At 43.2% G+C, this 21,917-nt stretch overlaps 3 protein-coding genes across 5 annotated transcripts in view; all 3 read left to right on the top strand.

Moving 5' to 3' along the window:
* Window positions 1–266: 266 nt before the first annotated feature.
* Window positions 267–4,180, top strand: LOC125764114 (pre-mRNA-splicing factor ATP-dependent RNA helicase PRP16). The gene is made up of 4 exons (XM_049427988.1): window positions 267–1,016; window positions 1,078–3,233; window positions 3,307–3,448; window positions 3,514–4,180. Exons 1-4 carry the CDS (start codon window positions 436–438, stop codon window positions 4,103–4,105), a joined length of 3,471 nt encoding a protein of 1,156 aa, XP_049283945.1. The 5' UTR covers window positions 267–435; the 3' UTR covers window positions 4,106–4,180.
* A 541-nt stretch (window positions 4,181–4,721) lies between these two features.
* LOC125764116 (leupaxin) overlaps window positions 4,722–21,917 on the top strand; it is a 57,465-nt gene continuing 40,269 nt past the window's right edge. Inside the window, exon 1 of the mRNA XM_049427997.1 lies at window positions 4,722–5,077. Within this exon, the coding sequence (XP_049283954.1) occupies window positions 5,065–5,077 (13 nt within the window). The 5' untranslated portion in view covers window positions 4,722–5,064. The remainder of the gene's footprint in view (window positions 5,078–21,917) is intronic.
* On the top strand, window positions 10,824–19,294 carry LOC125764115 (ubiquitin carboxyl-terminal hydrolase 7). Of its 3 annotated transcripts, none has more exons than XM_049427992.1 (3): window positions 10,824–11,204; window positions 11,415–12,101; window positions 13,237–19,294. In XM_049427992.1, exon 3 carries the CDS (start codon window positions 13,241–13,243, stop codon window positions 16,565–16,567), a length of 3,327 nt encoding a protein of 1,108 aa, XP_049283949.1. In that variant the 5' UTR covers window positions 10,824–11,204; window positions 11,415–12,101; window positions 13,237–13,240; the 3' UTR covers window positions 16,568–19,294. The 3 variants fall into 3 exon arrangements, with proteins under 3 accessions (XP_049283949.1, XP_049283948.1, XP_049283946.1); XM_049427991.1 differs by having other exon boundaries at window positions 11,305–12,101; XM_049427989.1 differs by having other exon boundaries at window positions 11,301–12,101.

Genomic DNA, 21,917 nt, shown 5'->3' with positions numbered 1-21,917 from the left:
TTAAGTTAGTACAACCTCCTCTTTTCTAGTCGTCAGTTGTTTAACTTCTCCAATAGATTCGGCTCCAAATAATTCAGCCAATGAATTAACTGTGCTCCTCTTCGTCTTATTTTGAATAAGTTGAATAAGTAATAAGAATAAGTTTGAATAAGTAAACGTTTCAAAGTAGAATAATTTAAATCCTCGCTCAGCGCACGTACGCAGCCATATTTTTAAATCTGCTGCCAAACCATAAGGCCATGAAATATCCCTTAGTGTAAAACTGTCATGTTGGTTGTCAGTACGATTTGTAAACAAATGCACCTTTATTTGGGATCACATTGGTAATCTGTGCATCGCAAAACTTTTTATTGTGAAATGGAGAAAAAGATTTTAAATTGAATTATCCAGAGTATTATACTGTTCTTTTGAAACTTCCGGATAAAAGATACTGAAATGGAAAACTTCACAGCGGTGGAGAAATTAGAGCCAGAGCAAACCAAAGGTGGACGTTCAGGTGGGTTAGTGGTACGTAGAGACAAAGGTGAAGATGACATCGTCTTCAAGCAACCGCAAGTGTCCTTGCTGGGACTGGACAAACTAGCAGCAGCTAGACGCGCACAGCAGAAAAAAGCCAGCAAGCTTTCGTTCTACGGTCACGACGCGGAGGATGGGGATGAAAGAGACGAAAGGGCATCCGAAAGTAGGAAAAAAGAACATCATTCATCACGGAAGCATCGTGACACGGACGAACGGCGCAGCGAGCATCGAGAAAGCAGTGAGCATCGTAAAAGAAGCAAACGGGAGGAAGATGATTACAATCGTTCGCGAAAGTATCGTGAGCGGGCCGTTGAAACTCCTTCTTATAGCGGAGGCGTAAGTGATGTTGCCCGCCAGAAGCTATCTAGCAAGGAAAAGGCCGAGTATGATGCGTACCGAAAGAAGGGTAGCCTGTACGCTACATCGAAGGGTGAAGACCGAAGGCGCGAAAAGTATCGTACACCGAGTGTACGATCGGGATCGGAATCAAGGAGAAGGTGAATGCTATTTTATCAGTTCATTAAAACAACCATTGACGAAGTTTTTTTCCCCCTACAGCACTTTCTCAAGATACGAGCCGAGTACACCGAGAAGTAGACATCGTTCAAAGCAGCCATCCAGCTCCAACTGGACGGACGATGAGGATGATGATGGAGCACCGTCTGGACCAAGATCTTCTTGGGACTTTCCCACACCGAAACCCTTTGCGGGTGCCGAGTTTACCGAAGCCGATCGCGAACAGTGGAAGGAGGAACAGCTACGCCTCGATCGTGAATGGTACGGCAGCGATGACGAACGGCAGATGAACGAATTTTCCGAACTCAATTCGCAGTACCTGCAGCAGCGTGAGCAGCAGCAGCAGTCGCGAAACAATCGGCGCATTTCCGCCCAACAGCGCCAGATAAACAAAGACAACGAACTGTGGGAAAAGAATCGACTGCTCACGTCCGGTGTGGTAATGTCGGTCAATGTAAACGAAGATTTCGACGAGGAAGCTTTGGAACGGGTTCACTTGCTTGTACATCACACTGTGCCGCCGTTTTTGGATGGACGAATCGTTTTCACGAAACAACCCGAACCGGTAGTACCGGTGCGTGAACCAACGAGTGATATGGCAATTAATGCCCGCAAAGGAAGTGCGCTAGTACGTACGTACCGTGAGCTGAAGGAACGCAAACGAGCACAAGCGAAACATTGGCAGCTGGGCGGTACTAAGCTTGGTAATATTATGGGCGTAGCGAAGGACAAAGATGAACAAGATCCGGCCGAAGGTGATGATGGATCCTACGACTCGAGGAAAGATCAAAAGTATGCGGATCACATCGGTGGCGAGAAAGGAGAGTTTGGCCCGCGACGTAAGACTATCCAGCTGCAGCGTAGATCGCTACCGGTGTTTGCCGTGCGGCAAGATCTGCTGAATATTATCCGCGAGAACTCGATCATCATTATCGTGGGTGAAACGGGTAGCGGAAAAACGACTCAGTTGACGCAGTATCTTCACGAAGATGGTTACAGTAGACACGGCATGATCGGATGTACACAGCCGCGTCGTGTAGCGGCCATGTCCGTGGCGAAGCGTGTTTCGGACGAGATGGATTGTTCGCTCGGGCAGGAGGTGGGTTATGCGATTCGGTTCGAAGATTGCACGTCGGAGAAAACGGTCATCAAGTACATGACGGATGGTATTTTACTGCGTGAAAGTTTGCGCGACAAAGAACTGGATGGTTATAGCGTAATAATCATGGATGAAGCTCACGAACGTTCGCTTTCGACGGATGTGTTGTTTGGGCTGTTGCGCGAGATCGTTGCCAAGCGCCGCGATCTGAAGCTGATCGTAACTTCCGCCACTATGGATGCGGGCAAATTTTCCAACTTTTTCGGTAACGTACCGACGTTCACCATACCGGGCCGTACGTTCCCGGTGGATGTGTTCTATGGGAAGAACGTATGCGAAGACTATGTAGATGGTGCGGTGAAGCAGGTTCTGCAGATCCATCTGCAACCGACCGAAGGGGACATACTGGTGTTTATGCCCGGTCAGGAAGACATCGAGGTGACGTGCGAGGTGCTGGCGGAGCGGTTAGGCGAGATCGATAATGCACCGGCACTGTCCATTCTGCCGATCTACTCACAGCTTCCATCCGATCTGCAAGCGAAGATCTTCCACCGCTCGACGGACGGAACGCGCAAGTGTGTCGTGGCAACGAACATTGCCGAAACGTCACTCACCGTCGATGGTATATCGTATGTGATCGATTCGGGTTACTGCAAGCTGAAGGTATACAATCCACGCATCGGTATGGATGCGCTGCAGATCTATCCCATTTCGCAAGCAAACGCTAATCAGCGATCAGGACGTGCGGGTCGTACCGGGCCCGGACAAGCTTTCCGGCTGTACACCGAGCGACAGTACAAGGACGAACTGTTGCATCTAACCGTGCCGGAAATTCAGCGTACCAATTTGGCCAATACGGTGCTGTTGCTGAAGTCGCTCGGTGTGAGCGATTTGTTGCAGTTCCACTTTATGGATCCACCGCCCCAGGATAACATTCTCAACTCGTTGTATCAACTGTGGATTTTGGGAGCGCTGGATCATACCGGAGCGCTTACGCCACTTGGTCGTCAGATGGCTGAGTTTCCGCTCGATCCTCCGCAGTGCCAGATGCTGATTGTGGCTAACGAGATGGGTTGTAGTGAGGAAATCTTAATCATTGGTGAGTAATTCTACCATGCGAAAGGAACTTTCTGTAAGCACTTTATATAAATTTTTGTTCGTTCTCATTTTAGTATCGATGTTGTCGGTGCCATCGATTTTCTATCGTCCCAAGGGTCGTGAGGAGGAGGCGGACAGTGTAAGGGAAAAATTCCAGGTGCCCGAATCGGACCATCTCACGTACCTGAATGTATACCAGCAGTGGAAAATGAACAAGTAAGTGTAAAGCCCTCCTGTACCATATCGTGCGTATTTTAATCGTCTATCTCGTCTCTTTTAAGATATTCTGGATCCTGGTGTAATGAGCACTTCATCCACGTGAAGGCAATGCGTAAGGTGCGCGAAGTGCGTCAACAGCTGATCGATATCTACAGCCAACAGCAACGTCTTACTCTCAAGTCTTGTGGCACTGATTGGGATGTGGTGCGTAAGTGCATCTGTTCCGCCTATTTCTACCAAGCAGCTCGTCTCAAGGGTATTGGGGAGTATGTAAACCTTCGTACGGGTATGCCATGCCATCTGCATCCCACCTCCGCACTGTACGGGCTTGGTACTACACCGGACTATGTTGTGTACCATGAGTTGATAATGACAGCGAAAGAGTACATGCAGTGTGCTACGGCTGTCGATGGGTATTGGTTGGCCGAGCTTGGACCGATGTTTTTCTCAGTCAAGGAAACGGGCAAAAGTGGACGGGACAAGCGACGCCAGGCGGTTGAACATCAGAATGCGATGGAAGTGCAGATGCGCGAAGCTCAACAGCAGATGGAGCAACGCAAGCAGGATGAGGAAAAGCACAAGTTTACCATCAAACAGGAGATTGTAACGCCGGGAGCAACACCTCGTCGTACCCCGGCTAGAATAGGATTATAGATAAAGTTAGGAATAAAGGTTGCTTAAATAGAGAAGCTAAGTTTTAAAGCATTAAAACAAATTTCGTAAAATCTATTTGATAATCTAATGTAATGTTTGTTTTTTTATTTTGTAATGTATTAATCCAACCGTCACATTTCTTACGATGTTTTAGAAGAACGCATTTCAAACCGAAATGAAATATTTCAGCACTGTGTGTGACTTTTAATCAAACCTCAGTTTTTTTAATGTTCTCAACTGCTTCAAAATTATAATTTTTATCAAATGTTGTGCATTTGAACACGTTTTATCGTATTGCTTTTTTGTAGTTCAGATTTCATTTTACAACGGAAAGTTCTTGTTGAGTTAATATTCTTTCACACGAATTTAAAAATTTCAATGATTTATAATCATCGATTTTTTAATTCTTATTATTTAGAGTTTTACATCGTCCAAAATGTCTCTACATTTACCCACAATAATAAAAATTATAAAAAATTTCTTTATAATTTATCGTTTTAAAATTATTTTTTATCAAATGCCACCCTCATGACCGCGTGGAAGCGAATAGTGCAGCAATGTTATCAATTCGAGAAACGTCAAATACAACAAACAAAGTGGAATTGTTGTTTTTCTGCAAGTCTTCGTGTACAGAAAACGAACTAGAAACTTAAATTTACGAATATGAATTAAGTATCTAAAGGAACATTTTGTGTAATTAATTAACTAGCGAGTGTCGCTGTGTATTTGTGAGAATAGACTTTTCATTCGATTCGATTTCAAATAGTTCTTCCACCATTGGAGACATATTGTGGATTGTGATTTGTTTCGAAAACTTTACAGTTATTATCTGTTTGCTTTGCACGTGCATAAAGTAGTAAAAATAGTTGACAAAGTTAAATTATTCTTCCACGAAACTGGTGCAATAGAAAGTGTGTGGTTCCTGTACGTTTAGCTGCTGTACCGCAGACACCGCTACCATGGACGATTTGGGTGAGTCATAGCTTTTAAGGAATTTCAACTTCAAAACGTGTTTGAATGCAAGTCATCATTCTTCCGGAAGCTGCCGTGCACTATCACTGCTGCCGGTGCGGATGCAATACCATTTTCTCGTACAATACAACTCTCAACTCTGCGGAAGCTGTTCCATTAACGTGCGTGGCAATTTCGTGCACACGAAAGGTCTTTCCTAATGCAGACCTTCTCTAGTTGTGTGAGCCAAAGCATAAGGACAGCATAAACCATGTACCAACCGACCCGCTCGACAGGGGAGGCTCGGTCGAAACAAATGCCGTATGCCAAAAATGGAAGGCCAAGCGACGAAAAAACCGGACCGTATAGAGATGGAGTCGTGCACCATATATGGCATCTATCATGACCAATCGGACCGCGGGTTCCAAATGCTGCGAATTCATGTCTTTCGGACACAGTTAGGAGGGACAGCCGGCCAAGGGGGTCTACTCGACATTGACGCGACGGAAGGCTCGCGTTACGTTTGGCGGTTGTAACTGATTGATGAAAGTACCCGAGAGAGAGAGAGAGAGAGAGAGAAACAAGCGACGTTCGTTCGAGCTTTGACCGAAGGCCGGAAGGATATATCATCGTCCGGTATCTATTTGATTGGTAAACAAGTTTCAATTTTGTTTGTGGTTCCTTTTTTGGCGAAAGCTGTCATTAAACGGGTTTTTGGTCAAGGTCCAAACGGGTGTTTATGCTGCATTAAACGATATGCTAGAGATTAGCTACCATTAATTAAGCAGGTGAGATACGTCCATCTTTCCTAACGTCTTTCCTTACTTACAGCTTTCTTTTAAATTAAGCGATACATCCATTGTGCTAATTTTAACCTATCGTCTTCTAGCTAGTCATGCTAATCCTTCGCAACGGTCGCGTTAATCCTTGACATAGAACTTTGTAAATATCGGTCGTAAAAGGCTGCTCGATCGTTTTAGGCAGCCAGTCAATCGCCCCGCCTGTTTCTTTTGGGAGAAATAGTAACATCGTTTATTTCACTCTCCTTCGCGATCGCGATCTCTGCGATGATCGATTAATGGTGTGAGATGAAGCAAGGACGTTGATTTTAATTTGATTGATCATTATCTGCTGTGGTGTATTGATGGGTGGATTTTGCCATCTTCTCTAACATATTAAAGAATCATATTGTACATTACATTACCCCCCACTGTTTAGTTTAGATTTATTTGTTTCCCTTTTTCCGCTCTAGGGCAGTTCAATTGGCGCTTCTGGTGTATCTGTCGAATTAAGACCATAAACTTTCGATTCACGAATGTTATGAATGCACTTGAAATGCTTTTTAAAGGAAAAGATAAACAGAGATGAACCCACAGAGGGTGTTTATTATCTCCCACTATGCAATACTTTATACAGCTCACACATGTTTTCCACGGTGATTGATTGACACACGTGGTTAAGCATGTCCGAGGGATTTGAGTGTAATTTTTAAATGTCTGATCAATGTGCATTGTACATTGTTTTAATGTATTTCTTTCTGATTTTTGTTTGTTTGTGTAAAATTGACTGAATAGCGTTAATTTGTTTCGAATTCGATTTACATTTATTGTAATGTCTCAATTTCGCCTATAATTGCCTCTTTAAATCAGATCAGTGGTCGTCAAAGTCTTTCTGCTCCATTCGATGAAAATATTATCTATAAAATCTTAAGAGAAAAAGACAAAGTATTTTAAATCTTTCGTGTCATTAAAGAAAACTATTTAATTATTGCATCGATTTAATGGTTGATACTTAACAAACATTGATCTTGCTTACAATGACAATCAATCATACCGGACAGTTTTGGGGAAACTTGTCCACTCAAGAGTGAAGAGTTACTACTGTGATGGTCAGTGAAATACTACTGTGTAACTTACAATAATTAATGTATTTTCAGATACGTTTTGAATGTTCATTAACGCAGTGGTTGTAAAAATCATTTTGCTGTTTTGTTGTACCATGTTTTTAATAAGACATTTAATTTTCCAGTTATTAACAGATAAGAATTTATTATAATGTGCGATAAAAACATACTTTTTGTTTGCCGATTATTTTTTAAGAATTTTTTTTTTTTTGAATAGATTTTTCCCATTTCATTTTTTAACTCGAATTCGCCTCACAGAAATATTTTTAAAATTTGTCAAATACATTTAATTAATTGATAATTCAACTGTTGCGCTTCGACACATTGTGTTCATGTAAAAATAAAATTAAAACACTCTGCTATATGAAAAGCATAATCCTGTAAACTAAGTTTCTAATTCTCGTATGGCACACATTAGCTAACCAACCCTGGACTGCCCCTAAAACCAATTAGTTCATTGAAACACCCAGCCGGGCAAAGCGCCAAAAATGCCATCCACCGTCCATATGTTTTCCAATCGGTGGAGGTTTCCGCCACGGTCGGGATTCCTACGCACTTTACTACAGCCATGATCGAATGATGATTTAGACGCCAGCGTGCCGGCATCTCGTCGATGGCCTAAAAATACTTACTGTCACGGTAGATATAATGTGTACTACTTGGACATGTTGCATTTCCACTGGCATCCCATCCATACGAATAGTGCAACGGAGAGTGAAAGAATTGTTTCTTTGCCTATTCTTTCCTTCAATCACTCTCGGTCTTAAAAAGAATAGAACCACCCCAGGCATGCATCAAAGAACCGGGGTGCTATTGGAACCCTACCGAACACTATAAAGACGATTCATTGTTATGCTCAAACATTTCCTCTCCCTCCGTGTCCGTATGTGTGTGTGATCAGAGCACAAGGGCCAAGTGAAAAACGGAATGTATTTCTGTGTCCAATTTCCATCCGTTAGATAGCGGGGACAAGTTCACTTCCGCCAGGCTGTCTGTTTGCTGGTGGTGTCGGTTTTATATTTTCACGACGTCACCACTTACGACTGCTGTGTGATCGAAACGATCATTTCGCTGCTCAGCGCTTAGCGTCGTGTTGCAACGGCAGCGAAGGGGGTTTGGCTTTCCTGTACTTTTTTCGCGTGATTAGTTTGTGTTTCGAACGCGATCGGGACAGTTGGTGAAGTGATGCGTTTTCGGAAGTCAATACACACGTGCGCGTTGAATTGATTTCCGCTGATTGATCGGTAGTGGTACAGCTTTCCTTAAATAAATGATGAATAGTATAAGTGAAACTCATGATCAAGACATACAGATCATGACTTAATCATGTAAATCTAAACAACATTCGTCTTCGTCGAATAATTCAACCAAACAAGCGAATGTTAACAAGTGAAGCATATGTTTTACAACACCGTTTGATGATCTTTCCATTGCCATTAAAAATGCACGCGATGGTGACGATCATGAAAGTGAATCGAAGCTTTTCGATTAAGAAAGATCGATTGTTTGTGATAGACGTGTGTGTGTGAATTTTTGTTTTGTTTTTACATTACTATTTATCTTTCGCTGTGAACCGCTTTTCGAACGGTGTTGAATGATGTTTACACTCTACGCCTGATCGTCTTGCTGCGGTGGGATTGATTTTATTTTATTAGTGTTTGTGGCAGTGAAACTAGGAGCATATGTTCAAGTGGATGTCGCGTGATTTATTGCGCTCGACAGTCAAACAACACCGATCGTCATCGTGCACGTTTTGGCGTTAGGTCATCTTTCTCTGAGCATTACTCAACCATGCGTTCGCAACAAGTGTTTACTGATCGTTGGTCGTTTGGTGTGGGACTGTGTGTTTAATAAGTTGTTTAATTATCACCAAATCATGTTGCCTTTCGATAGTTACGATCACCTTTAACAGGTCTTTAATTTTTACACTACTGAAATCCGAGGCTAAACAGTTCCGAACTGCAATTAACAACCCCGAGGTGGAATAGATAGGGTGGAAGATTGGTGAGAGCTAAAAGAAAAGTGAAAATTAAAACAATATTTAATAAGTGTTTGAAGATGGCTGGGGAGCAAAATTCGAAATGTGAATAACACAATGATAAATTTTAGTTCATAATGCAAAAGAAAGGAAATGAGATTGAAACGACAACATGAAGTTGTTTTTATTATCACTATAAGCACAGAAGGATTTTACTTACCATATCTGGCATTTTATTTTTTTTTCATCTTTAAACTTTAATCAACTTAATGGGTGCATTAATTATTATTTTATTATAACCATCTTAAGCCTAAGGCTAAGCCATGAAGTGGAAATTATTTTGCTAAAAAAAGATTAATACCATATATTTAATTTAATATATGGTTGAATTCATTTAATCAAGATTGTTAATGCTAAATTATTCTCACAATTACAATTCACACAGTTTCTATACATTCATCGGATTATAAAAGATGTAAGATATGATAGAAGCACAGCAATTGTGAAACTATCTCCGTTTCTTAAGCTCAGAACCAGAAAATAGGCCAACCATATGGTGCGCTATGAGACGACATCTAGAATTCATCATTGATTGCACAATGCAAGCACAGTATGCAGTAACGTTACCCATTTCCATACCCCCCAAGCACCGTGGGGGTTTATAGCGTCCTAGTTTTGAATCATTTCATTCCATATACCCTGTTTTATGACGTTCTGGAGTTACGATTACTGTCTCTCCTCCCTCCGAGGATCAATTACAGAGACACATGTGTTTTTTTTTTCCTTTTGTCAGTGGAATCAAAGGAAGGCCACATCGTTTGCTCAACAACGGAAAAGAAAGTCTTCCGGAACTGATCGCAGTGTGTGATACTGACCGGAGGGAAACATTTACGTAACATAATTGGGATAATGCTCAGCCTGGAAGGTCACCCAGGCAGGCGCCAACGATAAAGCGTACGTATTGTGAAAGGTCATGGCACCGGGGGAAACCACAACTCTGCAGTGCTTGTGAGCAAGGTGCATGTGGCGATTTTACCAGCAGTTAAGTGTTACAGAAGGAGGTCGATGAAGATGTCCTTGTTGTACGTAACGACAAATTACAAGTGTCGGGCCGCTTTGCCTACAGATTCATAACCCATTAGCTTGCCCGGGGTGGGCTCATGCATGATCACGATCGCATGGTACGCTTTGCGCCGAAAGAGGCAAAATGTTGCTCGATCCCCCGTAAATCGTTGACCATATTTGGTCGCTGCAGTCTCCGGGAATGGTTTACGAATTACGAACTGCCAAAGGGATTTCGAGACGAGCGTGCGCGGTAAAGTGAAGGAAGTTCTTAAACGCACAAAAATTGCAGCACATTGATGCAAAAACGCATGAAACATGTTCAGGAAGTGAGCATTAACGTTCGCATTGAACTGTCGGATGTACGATCTTATCGTACATGTAGCGCCCTTCGTGTGACACAATTTTAACTCCATGTACATTTTTTATTTGTTCTTTAAAAAAATAGTACGTTAATTGTCAAGGGTATGATCTGCCGGAATTTTTCGTTTACACCAAATGACCAAATGGACATGGCTGTTGACGATCTAGCCATAAAGGTTTTCACAAATATATCACTAGTACACCAATTTCAACATCCCATAATCTTCAAACTCATTCAATGAAGATCATTTGATCTTCAAACTGTTTTTATTGTGAAATAAAGTCGCATAGAATAATTGAAAGAAATAAACTTGTAATTCAAACGATAATTTGAATTGATAGCGTTTTTATACTAGTTTTACTAGTATTTTTAATTTTTGACATTATATACAAATCATATAAGCTTCCTTGTTTGGATACTCGTTTGTTATTTGGGCATATTATTTTGTCGGATGATTCATTCCGATTCTTGGGTTGCTGAAATTTGATCCAACCCTGTTGTGATGATATGCTGCAGACACAGCATTTACGTCCTGTTTGTAAATCAGATTCGAATAGTTTCAGAAGTGCCAAATAATATTTGCTCAGTGAATAAAGCAATTTCCGGCAATTGTTTGTATTTTCCGCAGCCGCGCATCTGGCATAACCTTGTTCCTGTTCTGTCAAAAGTCATTTTCTGCTGCCCGGTTACTGTCAAATTCGCTGTCATGGACTAACCTACGCTCGAAGTGAAAGAATGGTGTAAGCGTCGTTGGCAGCGCAAAATTGTGCTCGTGAGCTGCAATTTCTCATTTTACCGTGTGTTTGCTGTGAATAGTGAAAAGTGCAGAAATAGTAAATCGGTACGATACAGTCTACTCATTAGCCTTTCCCATGTGTGTGCATGTGTGCGTTCAATTGACCCTCGGTCACATCACCGATTCACCTTCTTTTTCTAGACAGAACCCTACAACAGCACTCACACACTGCAGAATCGTTGACGTTTAGCTATTACGCCTGCTCATTTTCTTGGTCATTTTCTACTTTTTCTGTGCTCGCGGATGCATCCCCAGTGTTTTTCTCCACCTGCCACTGGCTCGCAAAGAGCGAAACGTGAATTGCTAAATTAGAAGTGGAAATCATTATCGGTAAATATTGGCCAAAACCGATCGAGCGACACTGCGGAAGTGGCGAAAGAAAGGATCCTCCCAGGGATCGGTGGCAGATCAGAAACAATCGCAACAGCAACAGCAGCCACCTCAAAGGTGGATTGGACGCAGGGTCGGGTTTCGCTGGGGTAAGCCACATAAAACTGCACCTAACGAACCAGATCGTCCGGAAGACGGGCCATCGCCAACAGAAGGAGCAACACCCGAGCGCACGGCACCTGTAACCGGTGACGAAGCAACAGAAGAAGAACAAGAAGACCGGCCGGTGGTTGCGGAACAGATTAAAGGAACTACTGCTGCATCTCATCCGAAGGCGCCGTCCTATAGAACCCTTTTCAGTGCCCTTGTGTCAGTAGCGCCCAAGCGTCGCAAGGCAAACAACATCCCTACCGGTGGCACTGGTGGTGGTGTTGAGGAACGCGGCGTCGGCATCGGAGAAGAAGCGCAGGGTACCGAAAGACGACGTGGAGGAGGAAGCGGAGGCTTAGGCTTCCATCTGTTGACCCGCTTTCTAACAGTTCTCGGTGGGAAACGTGCGCACCGGACGGCTGCAAAAACGGGGAAGGAATTTCTTCCGACAGAGGGCTTAAAGTACGTATCCAGGCTTAGTCAGCCGAACGAAAACAAAGAACACCCCGTTCCCTGTGTCCTTTTTTTCCCGTACAAGAACGGTAGCACCTTCTTTGTCCTAATCCATCATTCCCACGCACGACATGACCGAGAACGAAACGGTAGCCGAGTGAGTGACTGATTTCACTAAACTACCGTACGGTTCTCTCGGTTCCACAATGGTTACGTATGGTTCGATTGGTGCTGTTATTGGAAAAGTGCTTAAAACTGGTGTGCGACTATTCCAGTGTATATGAACAGTTTGTTTCTTTCATCGTGGAAGGCAATATTTTAATTAACATCAGCTGTTGATTGCATCATCGGGCGACCCCCGGAAGAGAGATATTTCCCATTCGAAGTTTAATTAAATTAATCGGTTTGAATGGCTTGACGATAAATTACGCACACCGTCAACTTTTGGTAGTGAAAAACGATGCATCATAGCAGGAGCAAAGTGTGTTATGAAAACAATGGGTGATGTTTAGGTCAAAATGAAAATTTTGACCAAAAATTCACTGTGAAGAAGTTTGGTGACCATAAAAAATCGTTTTTTTTCGATATTTTGGTAAATCGCTGAAAAATTGTGAATTGTTTCAAATTACTATTCCATTCTGAAAACTCTTCCAAAATCACCGGATCACCAACGTAATAACTGTGTAACATAACGTTTTACGTACCAAAACGCCACAGCTGCCGAATCATCCGGAACCATTCAACTTGGAACCGACATCCCAAACCTTCCTTATTCCTTACCGCGCTCCTCGTAGACAGAATGTTCATCCGATTGTTCTGAAAGTTTGTTTTTATTTCTCTCTTTCTCTTTCTCTGTTTCCATCCCGGTCCAAACTAATCACGGCGCTTGTTGTTCTCGATAACATCGCTCTTCTTTCATTGATACTCGATGTCCCGCTCGCTTGATACACGTGCCAATTTGATATTTCGCAACTTTATCTTTATCGCCCGTCACGTACCAAAATCGGCTGCTGTACTGCGATCCTTCTCCATTACCGTTTACGAATCCACTATCCTGCCCATCCGCCCTGTGTGAACGTGACATGACGTCGCCGGAACCGGACACGGAACCGAAACCAAAACGTTGTAAACTCTCTCATTCTAGCGTTATGGACTACGACAAAACGGTGGAAGCAATGGACACCCAGGACGACAATGAAATCGATCCGCCCAACATTCAGAACCTGGCCAACGCGGTTGCACCACCTACGGCAGCCGCCAACGGTGGCGCAGTAAACGCCGACGGTGGCGGTGAGGCAATGGCGTTGGATGATCAGGATTTCATGAACGATGAGGTGCGTTCAGAGGCAACGTTCAGTTTTAGGATACCCAAGTTCAGCAGGCTGACGGAATCAATTCTTTCACCGCCGTACTACGTGCGCAACCTGCCTTGGAAGATATTGGCGATGCCGCGCAACAACGACAACGCCGTCACACCCGGCAAGGGGTTAGGGTTTTTCCTGCAGTGCAATGGCGAAAGTACGAGCAACAACTGGAACTGTTCGGCGTCGGCCGAGTTGCGATTGATGAAGGTAGATCCACATGCGGATCCGTTCATTCGAAAGATTCGCCACACGTTCTGCATGCAGGAGAACGATTGGGGGTTCTCGTCGTTCATGAACTGGCAGGAAATTCTAGACCCCGTGAATGGGTTTATCGATAACGATACGATTACGCTGGAGGTGTACGTGAATGCCGAACCGCCTCGTGGTATCTTCTGGGACTCGAAAAAACACACCGGCTTCGTGGGGCTAAAGAACCAGGGCGCTACGTGTTATATGAACTCGCTACTGCAGACACTTTACTTCACCAACCAGCTAAGAAAGGCGGTGTACAAGATGCCAACCGAGGCAGACGACGACTGCAAGTCCGTAGCGTTAGCGTTGCAGCGTGTGTTCCACGATCTGCAAACGCAAAATAAACCGGTCGGTACAAAAAAGCTGACCAAGAGCTTCGGATGGGATGCGCTCGATTCCTTCATGCAGCATGACGTGCAGGAATTTTTGCGCGTGCTGTTGGACAAGCTGGAAAACAAGATGAAGGGCACCAGTCTAGAGGGAACGATTCCGAAGCTGTTCGAGGGCAAAATGATATCGTACATCAAGTGCCAGAACATTGACTACACGAGCAGGCGTACGGAAACGTTTTACGACATTCAGCTGAATATTAAGGGCAAGAAAAACATTCAGGAGTCGTTTAAAGATTACATCGCGACAGAAATTCTGGACGACGATAATAAGTACGATGCAGGGGAGCACGGGCTGCAGAAGGCGGAAAAGGGCATCCTGTTCAGGAAGTTCCCTCCCGTGTTGCACCTGCATTTGATGCGCTTCCAGTATGATCCTATATCGGACAATTCGGTGAAGTTTAACGATCGGTTCGAGTTCGACGAGATGATCAATTTGGATCCGTTCCTGGAGTCGGAGGAAGATACACCGGCCACGTATATACTGCACGCCGTGCTGGTGCACTCCGGCGATAACCATGGTGGCCATTACGTGGTTTACATCAATCCGAAAAACGATGGCAAATGGTGTAAGTTCGATGATGATGTGGTGTGCCGGTGCAGTAGGAATGAGGCGATTGAACAGAATTACGGTGGGCATGATAATGAGCTGAACCTGCGTCACAGTAGCAACGCGTACATGTTGGTGTACGTGCGCGAATCCGTCGTCCATCAGGTGCTGGAAGAGGTGAAAGAAAGCGACATCCCGGAAGAGTTGCTCGAGCGTTTAAATGAGCAGCGTCGCATCCAGCAGGTTAGGCGCACCGAGCGTACCGAGGCCTCCAACTTTGTCAACCTCAACATTTTGCTAGCAGACTATATGGAGGTGCACCAGAAGTCGGATCTGTTCGATGCGACGACTGCCGCCTATCGTTCGCTAAAGGTGCGCAAAACGACGGACCTTGCATCGGTGGTGGTTCAGGTAGGACGAGCGTTCAAGGTTGAGCCGGGACAGTTTCGGCTGTGGGAGGTGAAGAAGCCCGCCAACCAGAAGCCCCACAAGTTCGAGTACATCGATCCAGCGTCAACGGAAACGTGCAGCAAGTATGCATCGCCCGAAACAAAACACTCGTGCACGATCTTCCTGGAGCTACCGCTCCCGGGACGAACCGAACTCGAACCGGCCAAGATCACGTTCGAGGATGTACTGCTATTCTTCAAGTTCTACGATCCGGTAGAGAAACGGTTGAACTACTGCGGTCATGGGTTGTACAAACCATCGACCACGGTGGCTGAGCTGGTGCGTGATTTGAACAAGCGTGCCTACTTCGAACCGGACACCGAGCTACAGTTGTACGAAGTGGTTGACATCAATAAGGCACAGAAGATCACGGACCAGTTCCAAACGCTGCAGACAGCGATGTCGTTCCTGTGCCACGGTACAATCATTGTGTTCGAGAAGTTGCACCCACCGCAGGAGAACTTGGAGTTCCCGACCTGTGAGGCGTACTTTAAGGACCTGTTTTGTCGCATGGAGGTCATCTTTCTCGACACGCTCATCCCGAACGATACCGGCTTCACACTGGACCTTTCGTCTGAATCAACGTACGATCAGATCGCGAAGGCCGTCGGTCGCCGCATCAACGTCAATCCGTACGAGATACAGTTCTTTAAGAGCAAAAACTACAGCGATCTACCCGGGCAGCCGCTCTCGCACAGCTTTGGCGGATCGCTGCGGGAGGTGCTGCAGTATAGCAAAACCAAGACGATACGCAAGCTGTTCTACCAGAAGCTTTCGATCAACATCAACGAGCTGGAGAACAAGAAGCAGTTCCGCTGCCTCTACCTGATGCCGAACCTGAAGGAAGAGAAAGAACTGATACTGTACCCGAACAAAAATGGCACAGTGCGCGACCTGCTCGAGGAAGCACGGAAGGTGATTGAGTTCGCGGAAGCGAGCACGAAGCAGCTACGAATTTCGGAGCTCTCCAAGAACCGGCTGTCGCCTGGGCCGTCCGACGATACGCCGCTCGACCAGCTGCACGACTACACGGAGAATCCATTCGTGCAGAAGTCCAGCATCGGCAACCAGACGATGTATCGCATCGAGGAGGTGGCCGAAGACGAAGTGCAACTGGGCGAGCACGAGATGCTGGTACCGGTGCTGCATTTCACCAAGGACATTTCTAGCGTGTTTGGCATCCCGTTCTTCATCCGCACCGTGCAGGACGAAACATTCGCTTCGCTGAAGGAGCGCATGAAGAAAAAGCTGGGCGTATCGGATAAAGAGTGGGAGAAGTATCGGCTAGCGATCATTACCGAGCACATCGACTACATCGACGACGAGATGATACAGATCAAGCTGGAAACGTTCCGGGGCGATCCGAGCGATCCCCATTCGCGGACCTTCCTCGGTTTGGAGCACATTAACAAAAACACCAAACGCAGCAGGTTCAACTACATGGAAAAGGCGATCAAGATTTATAATTAGACAAGCAAGATCACAAAATCACAGAGCTCAGTGAAAGGCCTTTCCCACCATCACCACCACCACCATCACCCCTTCGCCCACTATCATCACCACCGTTAGCGCTCCTGCCTTTGTTAATGGCAGTTAGTAGTTGTTGAATGTTTTTGGGAAAAGGAAGTATGTGTGCTTTAACGATAGTTTCGTTTGTTCGTTCGTTCGATTGTGCTTGAATTCTATCACAAAATTTCGCTCGATTTGTTGTGATTAGTCGCAAATCAGAAACTCCAAGATCCCAACTAACGTTAGGATGGATCAAAAACGCTTCGGTTGAATATCCGCGCACAGAGATGATTGAAGGATAATTAATTATGTTGCTACATAGTCCTAGGACAGATGAGAGCAGTAATGGTTGGGCACGTCTCATGTTTAAATTTAGCTAGAAATCCAATGGACAATAGTGCAAGTGAATAATTCACGAGGGCATTTACACACCTCTCGAAGCAAACCGAGTTTTTTCCGTTACAGGTATGATTTGAAATAGGTTCAAATTAAATTTGAGATATTGTGTACAGCTTGAACCACGGCGGTATCCTTTCAGTGCGGATGTTCGCGTGCATTCTCTTGTAAAAGGGCCATATATGAGGCCAGAAATGTGTTCCAGTTAGGGAACAAGGGAAGTATCCAAATTATTGGACATACTTAGTAAGAACTCAGCAGAAATAGCCGTAATCCGTAACTTGCAAGCAGTTGAGATTTGTTTTTCAAATTCGCACTATCGTTTTAATGTCGCGTCATGAATTGAAAGCTTTATGTATGTCTCATTGTTTGATGGTTGAAGTCAATTTAATATTTTGCTCTGTATACAATTAATATAGTTCTACTGAATTCACCGTGTTCTTCTTTCACGCTGTTGTGCATGCCTTGTCTTCGTGTTTTCTTGTTGCTTGGTCTGCCCTTCGATCGATTATCGATTGCTTTATGGAGCATTACATATTACAATACTCACAGTCATTGTAAACGGGATTTAAAAAAAAAACAACCTACAACTCCACAACAACACCATTCGAACTGATGCAACAACGGTGGTCTCCTTTCGTTTCATACGGCAAAGTGTTGGGTGCATATGTCGTTGAGGATTAGGGCATCAGGCATATGTATTGAGAGGAAATATTGGTCTGTTACGTGCAAAACCATGGTGATGAATATTACTACTAGAAACACATGAAGAAAAGTGTGGTTACTTTGAACAAGTGCCACAAAGGTTAAAAGAAGTTGATCAGACTAGGAAACAAAACGAATTGTGAAAAATCTTAAACATTATAGATAGAATGAGAGACAGAGAAGCAGAAAGTGAATTAATGGACAAGGGGTTTATGTTGAGCAATGAAAATCGTAGATAAAACCACGTGGTAAAGAAAACCTAACGTAAGGAAGGAAAAGCTAAGTGAATGTACAGATTTACACATGGCCAACAATGGAAGGATTGAAAATTGGTTTACAGGTGTCCCTGGATCTGGAATCTGGTCAAGGAATTTCAAAGCTTTTGTACGTCGTCAATGATCTACACATAAGGGAATACTTTTTTCGTTACTAACTGCGCGAGCAGCAACTGCTTATACACTGGAGCGGAACAAATCAGAGGACTAAAAATATCCTGTGCGAGAATTCAAAAAAACATCGATGAAGGACGAATTGAACGATTGAGTGAATCGGAGCGTGGTTGGCATGAGTGCGCACTGGTGAAATGCTGAGGTATAATAGAAGTTTAAAAGGATACGACTAAATTTAAAAGTAACACACAAACGTCTAATGTGGTGCAGGTTGTTGTGCACTGGGTTGAACGAGAGAGTGAAATGGTATGCAAAAGAACGATCAAGCAGTTGAATCGATTCGACCGAAGACTAAGATAAGATCGCGCATAGTACTGATACGCAACCTCCGCAGTCTCTGATAGTACGGTAAAACAGCGTGCGAGAAGTTTAGCTTAGTCGACACCACGTCGACGTTCAGACGACATGTAATCTTGGCAAAATCCGGTGACTTTCCGGTCCTTGTACGAAGCAAAACGCTAGCAAAACAATGATATGTAAATTCGAGTACTAATTTTTGTGAATTTTTATGTTGGTGGGTATCGAGCATATAATACACATTCTTTTTGTGTGTTTGAGCAATGGAAATCACGTCCGTTGTATGTTTACATGCGGTCTGAGAATCATGCAATACATAAAAAAGCGTTTTCCAAGATTGCGCTTCATTTAAAGTAGCTTTAAAAGAAGAAAGTGGACATTCGATAAATAATGGTGGAATCCTTTGCAAAGGATATCTTAAATAGTAAACATGAAAAGGGCTCGAGGAAGCGCTCGATGAAGACATTTTTTTACCGATCTAATCTGACGATCGTAAAATGTTAATACACTTGTCCGCGGGATAATGCTTCTTCTTATTTTACATGCGTTGTGATGTGTTTGTCTGACTTCTAAACGCTCATTTGCAATCGCCCTTGCTGTGTTTGTTTTTGAGACGCACTTCGCAAATGACAGCTAAAAGATTGATCGTATATATACAGATTACAAATAACAAAACAAAATTAAAAAATGTGGAGATGAATGTGGAACGCCGCTGCTCAGAGACTAGGAAAGTTAAGGCAAAACATTAAAAAAAGCAAGAACATTGCGAAACGTATAAAAATGCAAGCTAAAAAAAACAATAAAAGGTTACAAAAATAAATGCTACTTGTTTTCTATTCTATCTGGCATACGAATGCTTACTTTGTGTACTTTATTTTTTTCTTCTTATGTTTGAAATTTTAGATAGATGTTTAAGAATTCCGAAAGAATTGTAGTTTAATTTGTTTTATGCAATCTTTTTTATGTTTTATTGTTGTTTATGCTATTTGATAGGCCAAAATCCGACAAAAGAGAATGTTTGCATTGTTTATGATTAATGTAATTGGTTGAGATGCCCCCGAACATACATAATATATGTATGTGAATCAACTTCAATCTATTTTAAATAATAAAATATCGTCACCTAAACACTTTCTTCCTTTCTTAACGAGCGTAGAAGTTTATTTTTTAATTTCCTTACTGCAGGAACACGCCTTAATCAATGTAATTTCAAATTCATTAGTACGAAACTACTGTTTTCTTCTTCTACCTGTCTGCGCTACAAGATTTTCGTAGCGGGCAGCATGTTTCCGGCGTGAAAAGGTGGATATGGGTTAGTGTTCTTCCGAGTTGCTGCTTCCTGTGTTGGCAAATCGATTTATCTAATCCCTTTCCTCATCCCTACTTTCTTGTCATCCGTACGATGGTAAGAAGTCGGTAAATCCATCATCATCAAAAAACACAACACTCGCCTTTTCCAGCCGTTCGTTTCATTCCTCTCGTTTTTAACGTCCCCGGGACGGAACGGAAGGTCACTAAGTCGATTTTTGGTGGGTGTGTTCAAGCCAGTAGCCAACGCTGATACTGGCGTTGTGTGCGACGTGACGGGTCATTAAAAGGTGCTCGGCTGTAATCAGCTGTAACCACCCCGAACGGTGCTGCATAGGGGTAAATGATAGGTGCCTGGGGGATGTTTTATGTGGTGTAGGGTAGGGGATGCAAAAGGGAAACTCACTAAACACTACACAAAATAAAAACATGCAGCGAGATGAATAGAAGAGAGAGAGAGAGAGAGAGCGAGAGATAATGTTCAAGAGCACAAAAACGGAGAAGATTCTAGTTGACCGTGCAACATGGTCCCATTTGGTGGTTTGAAATCCCGCCGAAGCGCGAATGTCGCGATCGAACTAGTGTGATTCCGATGTCACCCGGTGCCCACGGCAGTCAGTCAGTCGCCATTGTTCGGTTTCGTCGCTTGTTCTGATTGCTCCCTTCTGATATGTTGGGGAAGATAGGAATAAAAAAACATAACGATTTAACATTAGGAAGCAAAATTTGTAATATCGCTACATTTTATAACATTTACTAGGCGGTGGAGTGTACTTGTTGTTAGTGTGAACAGTTTAACAATGAGTGCAATATGTTTGTGAGGGTTAGCGAGCGAAAGATGCATCATCATCCGCAAATGGTCGATGCGAGTGTCATGTGTGTCACTCTCTGTAGATGGATATTAAGCTTTTCTTTTTTCTTAAATGTAACGATCTACAGATTTTGATAACGTGTTTTGCTGTCATCGATCGCTGAATGATCTTCACATGGGAGAGGCTTACAGCAATCCAGTCTTGTGTTTGTCCGAAATCTTACAAATTCCTCTATCTGCAGACCAAACAGTGTGTTTTTTTGTTGTTGCATGATATCTGTATGCGTGTGCTTGAGCGTTGAGTTTCTGTTGAGATTACGATTTAATTTATTTTACTCCCGCGTTGGCGACGGTTTTTCGATACATTTTTGTTTCGCGCTTCGCGTTCACCGCGTATGTTTGCTTCATTCATCATGCACGCTTGCGTTGATCGATATGTGTGCGTTAGTGGCCATAGTATCGTCTCTACTATTCGCAAACGTCGGAAACATCGTTAATGATGGCGTGGACAGAGTAAATGTGTGTGGTTTATTTTTAGTGTCCAAACCACAACGAAATACAAACGGTAGATAGGTGGATACGGAGGTTTCTTTTTTTAAATTTTGGACTATCCGGACGCGACCGGAATGTCATAATCCAACGGAACTGTGTACGAGATGAAGCAAAAAGGGTGGAGGAATTGGAGGAGATGGTGTGGATCGCTCTGTTGCGTCTTGTTTGCGTGGCTGAGTTGATAAACAAACTGATAGCAGGTGCGCGCATGGAACCGGTGTTTGATAAACGGGTTTTTTTGTGTTAGAAAGGTTTGGTGATAATGCATATGCTAACGTTGGGCTGGCTTCTTTGGACTGTGCTTTTCACTGCGCATACCGGAACAATGTGAGCAAGGCTATTTTCTATTTATTTAAAAAAATATACTTTTTATTTTATGCTCATTCCACAAATTTTCTTTGTTATTTTATTTTATTTTTTTATTAAAAATCAGAATTATTACAGAATTAGAAATTGACTAGAGTTTCATTGTTATCAGTGTTCTTTTTTGTGTGTGTTGTCCAGTAGCTAATTTTGATAAGGAATTTGCAAGAAAATAACAAAATAAGGTCACCGTTTCAACAGCATTTTGATTAGATTTCTGTCCTAAAGCTGTTTAAATGTGTTATCAAAGGAATATGATTGGCTCTTAATTGCCTTTTCGTTTTTTTTGATTGCTCACGTTTTAATTATTTTTATTCTCAATTTTCTTTAGATTGAACTTTTCGCAAGAAACTTTTAACTTATTTTAAATAAACATTTAAAACACGCGATAATTAATGGGAAATAGATTAATTTGTTTGTTTAATTGAAT

Source organism: Anopheles funestus, chromosome 2RL (genome assembly GCF_943734845.2).
Source record: "Anopheles funestus chromosome 2RL, idAnoFuneDA-416_04, whole genome shotgun sequence".
NCBI lineage: Eukaryota > Metazoa > Arthropoda > Insecta > Diptera > Culicidae > Anopheles > Anopheles funestus.
The sequence above is the reverse complement of the archived record's forward strand: the minus strand, read 5'-3'. Positions and strand labels throughout refer to the sequence as shown.

Excerpts from the sequence above, each read along its gene's own strand:
- LOC125764114 (XM_049427988.1), top strand. The coding sequence starts at position 436 with ATGGAAAACTTCACAGCGGTGGAGAAATTAGAGCCAGAGCAAACCAAA. Across the intron at positions 1,017-1,077 it reads GGATCGGAATCAAGGAGAAG|CACTTTCTCAAGATACGAGC; the intron begins GTGAATGCTATT and ends TTCCCCCTACAG. Across the intron at positions 3,234-3,306 it reads TGAGGAAATCTTAATCATTG|TATCGATGTTGTCGGTGCCA; the intron begins GTGAGTAATTCT and ends TTCTCATTTTAG.
- LOC125764115 (XM_049427992.1), top strand. The coding sequence starts at position 13,241 with ATGGACTACGACAAAACGGTGGAAGCAATGGACACCCAGGACGACAAT.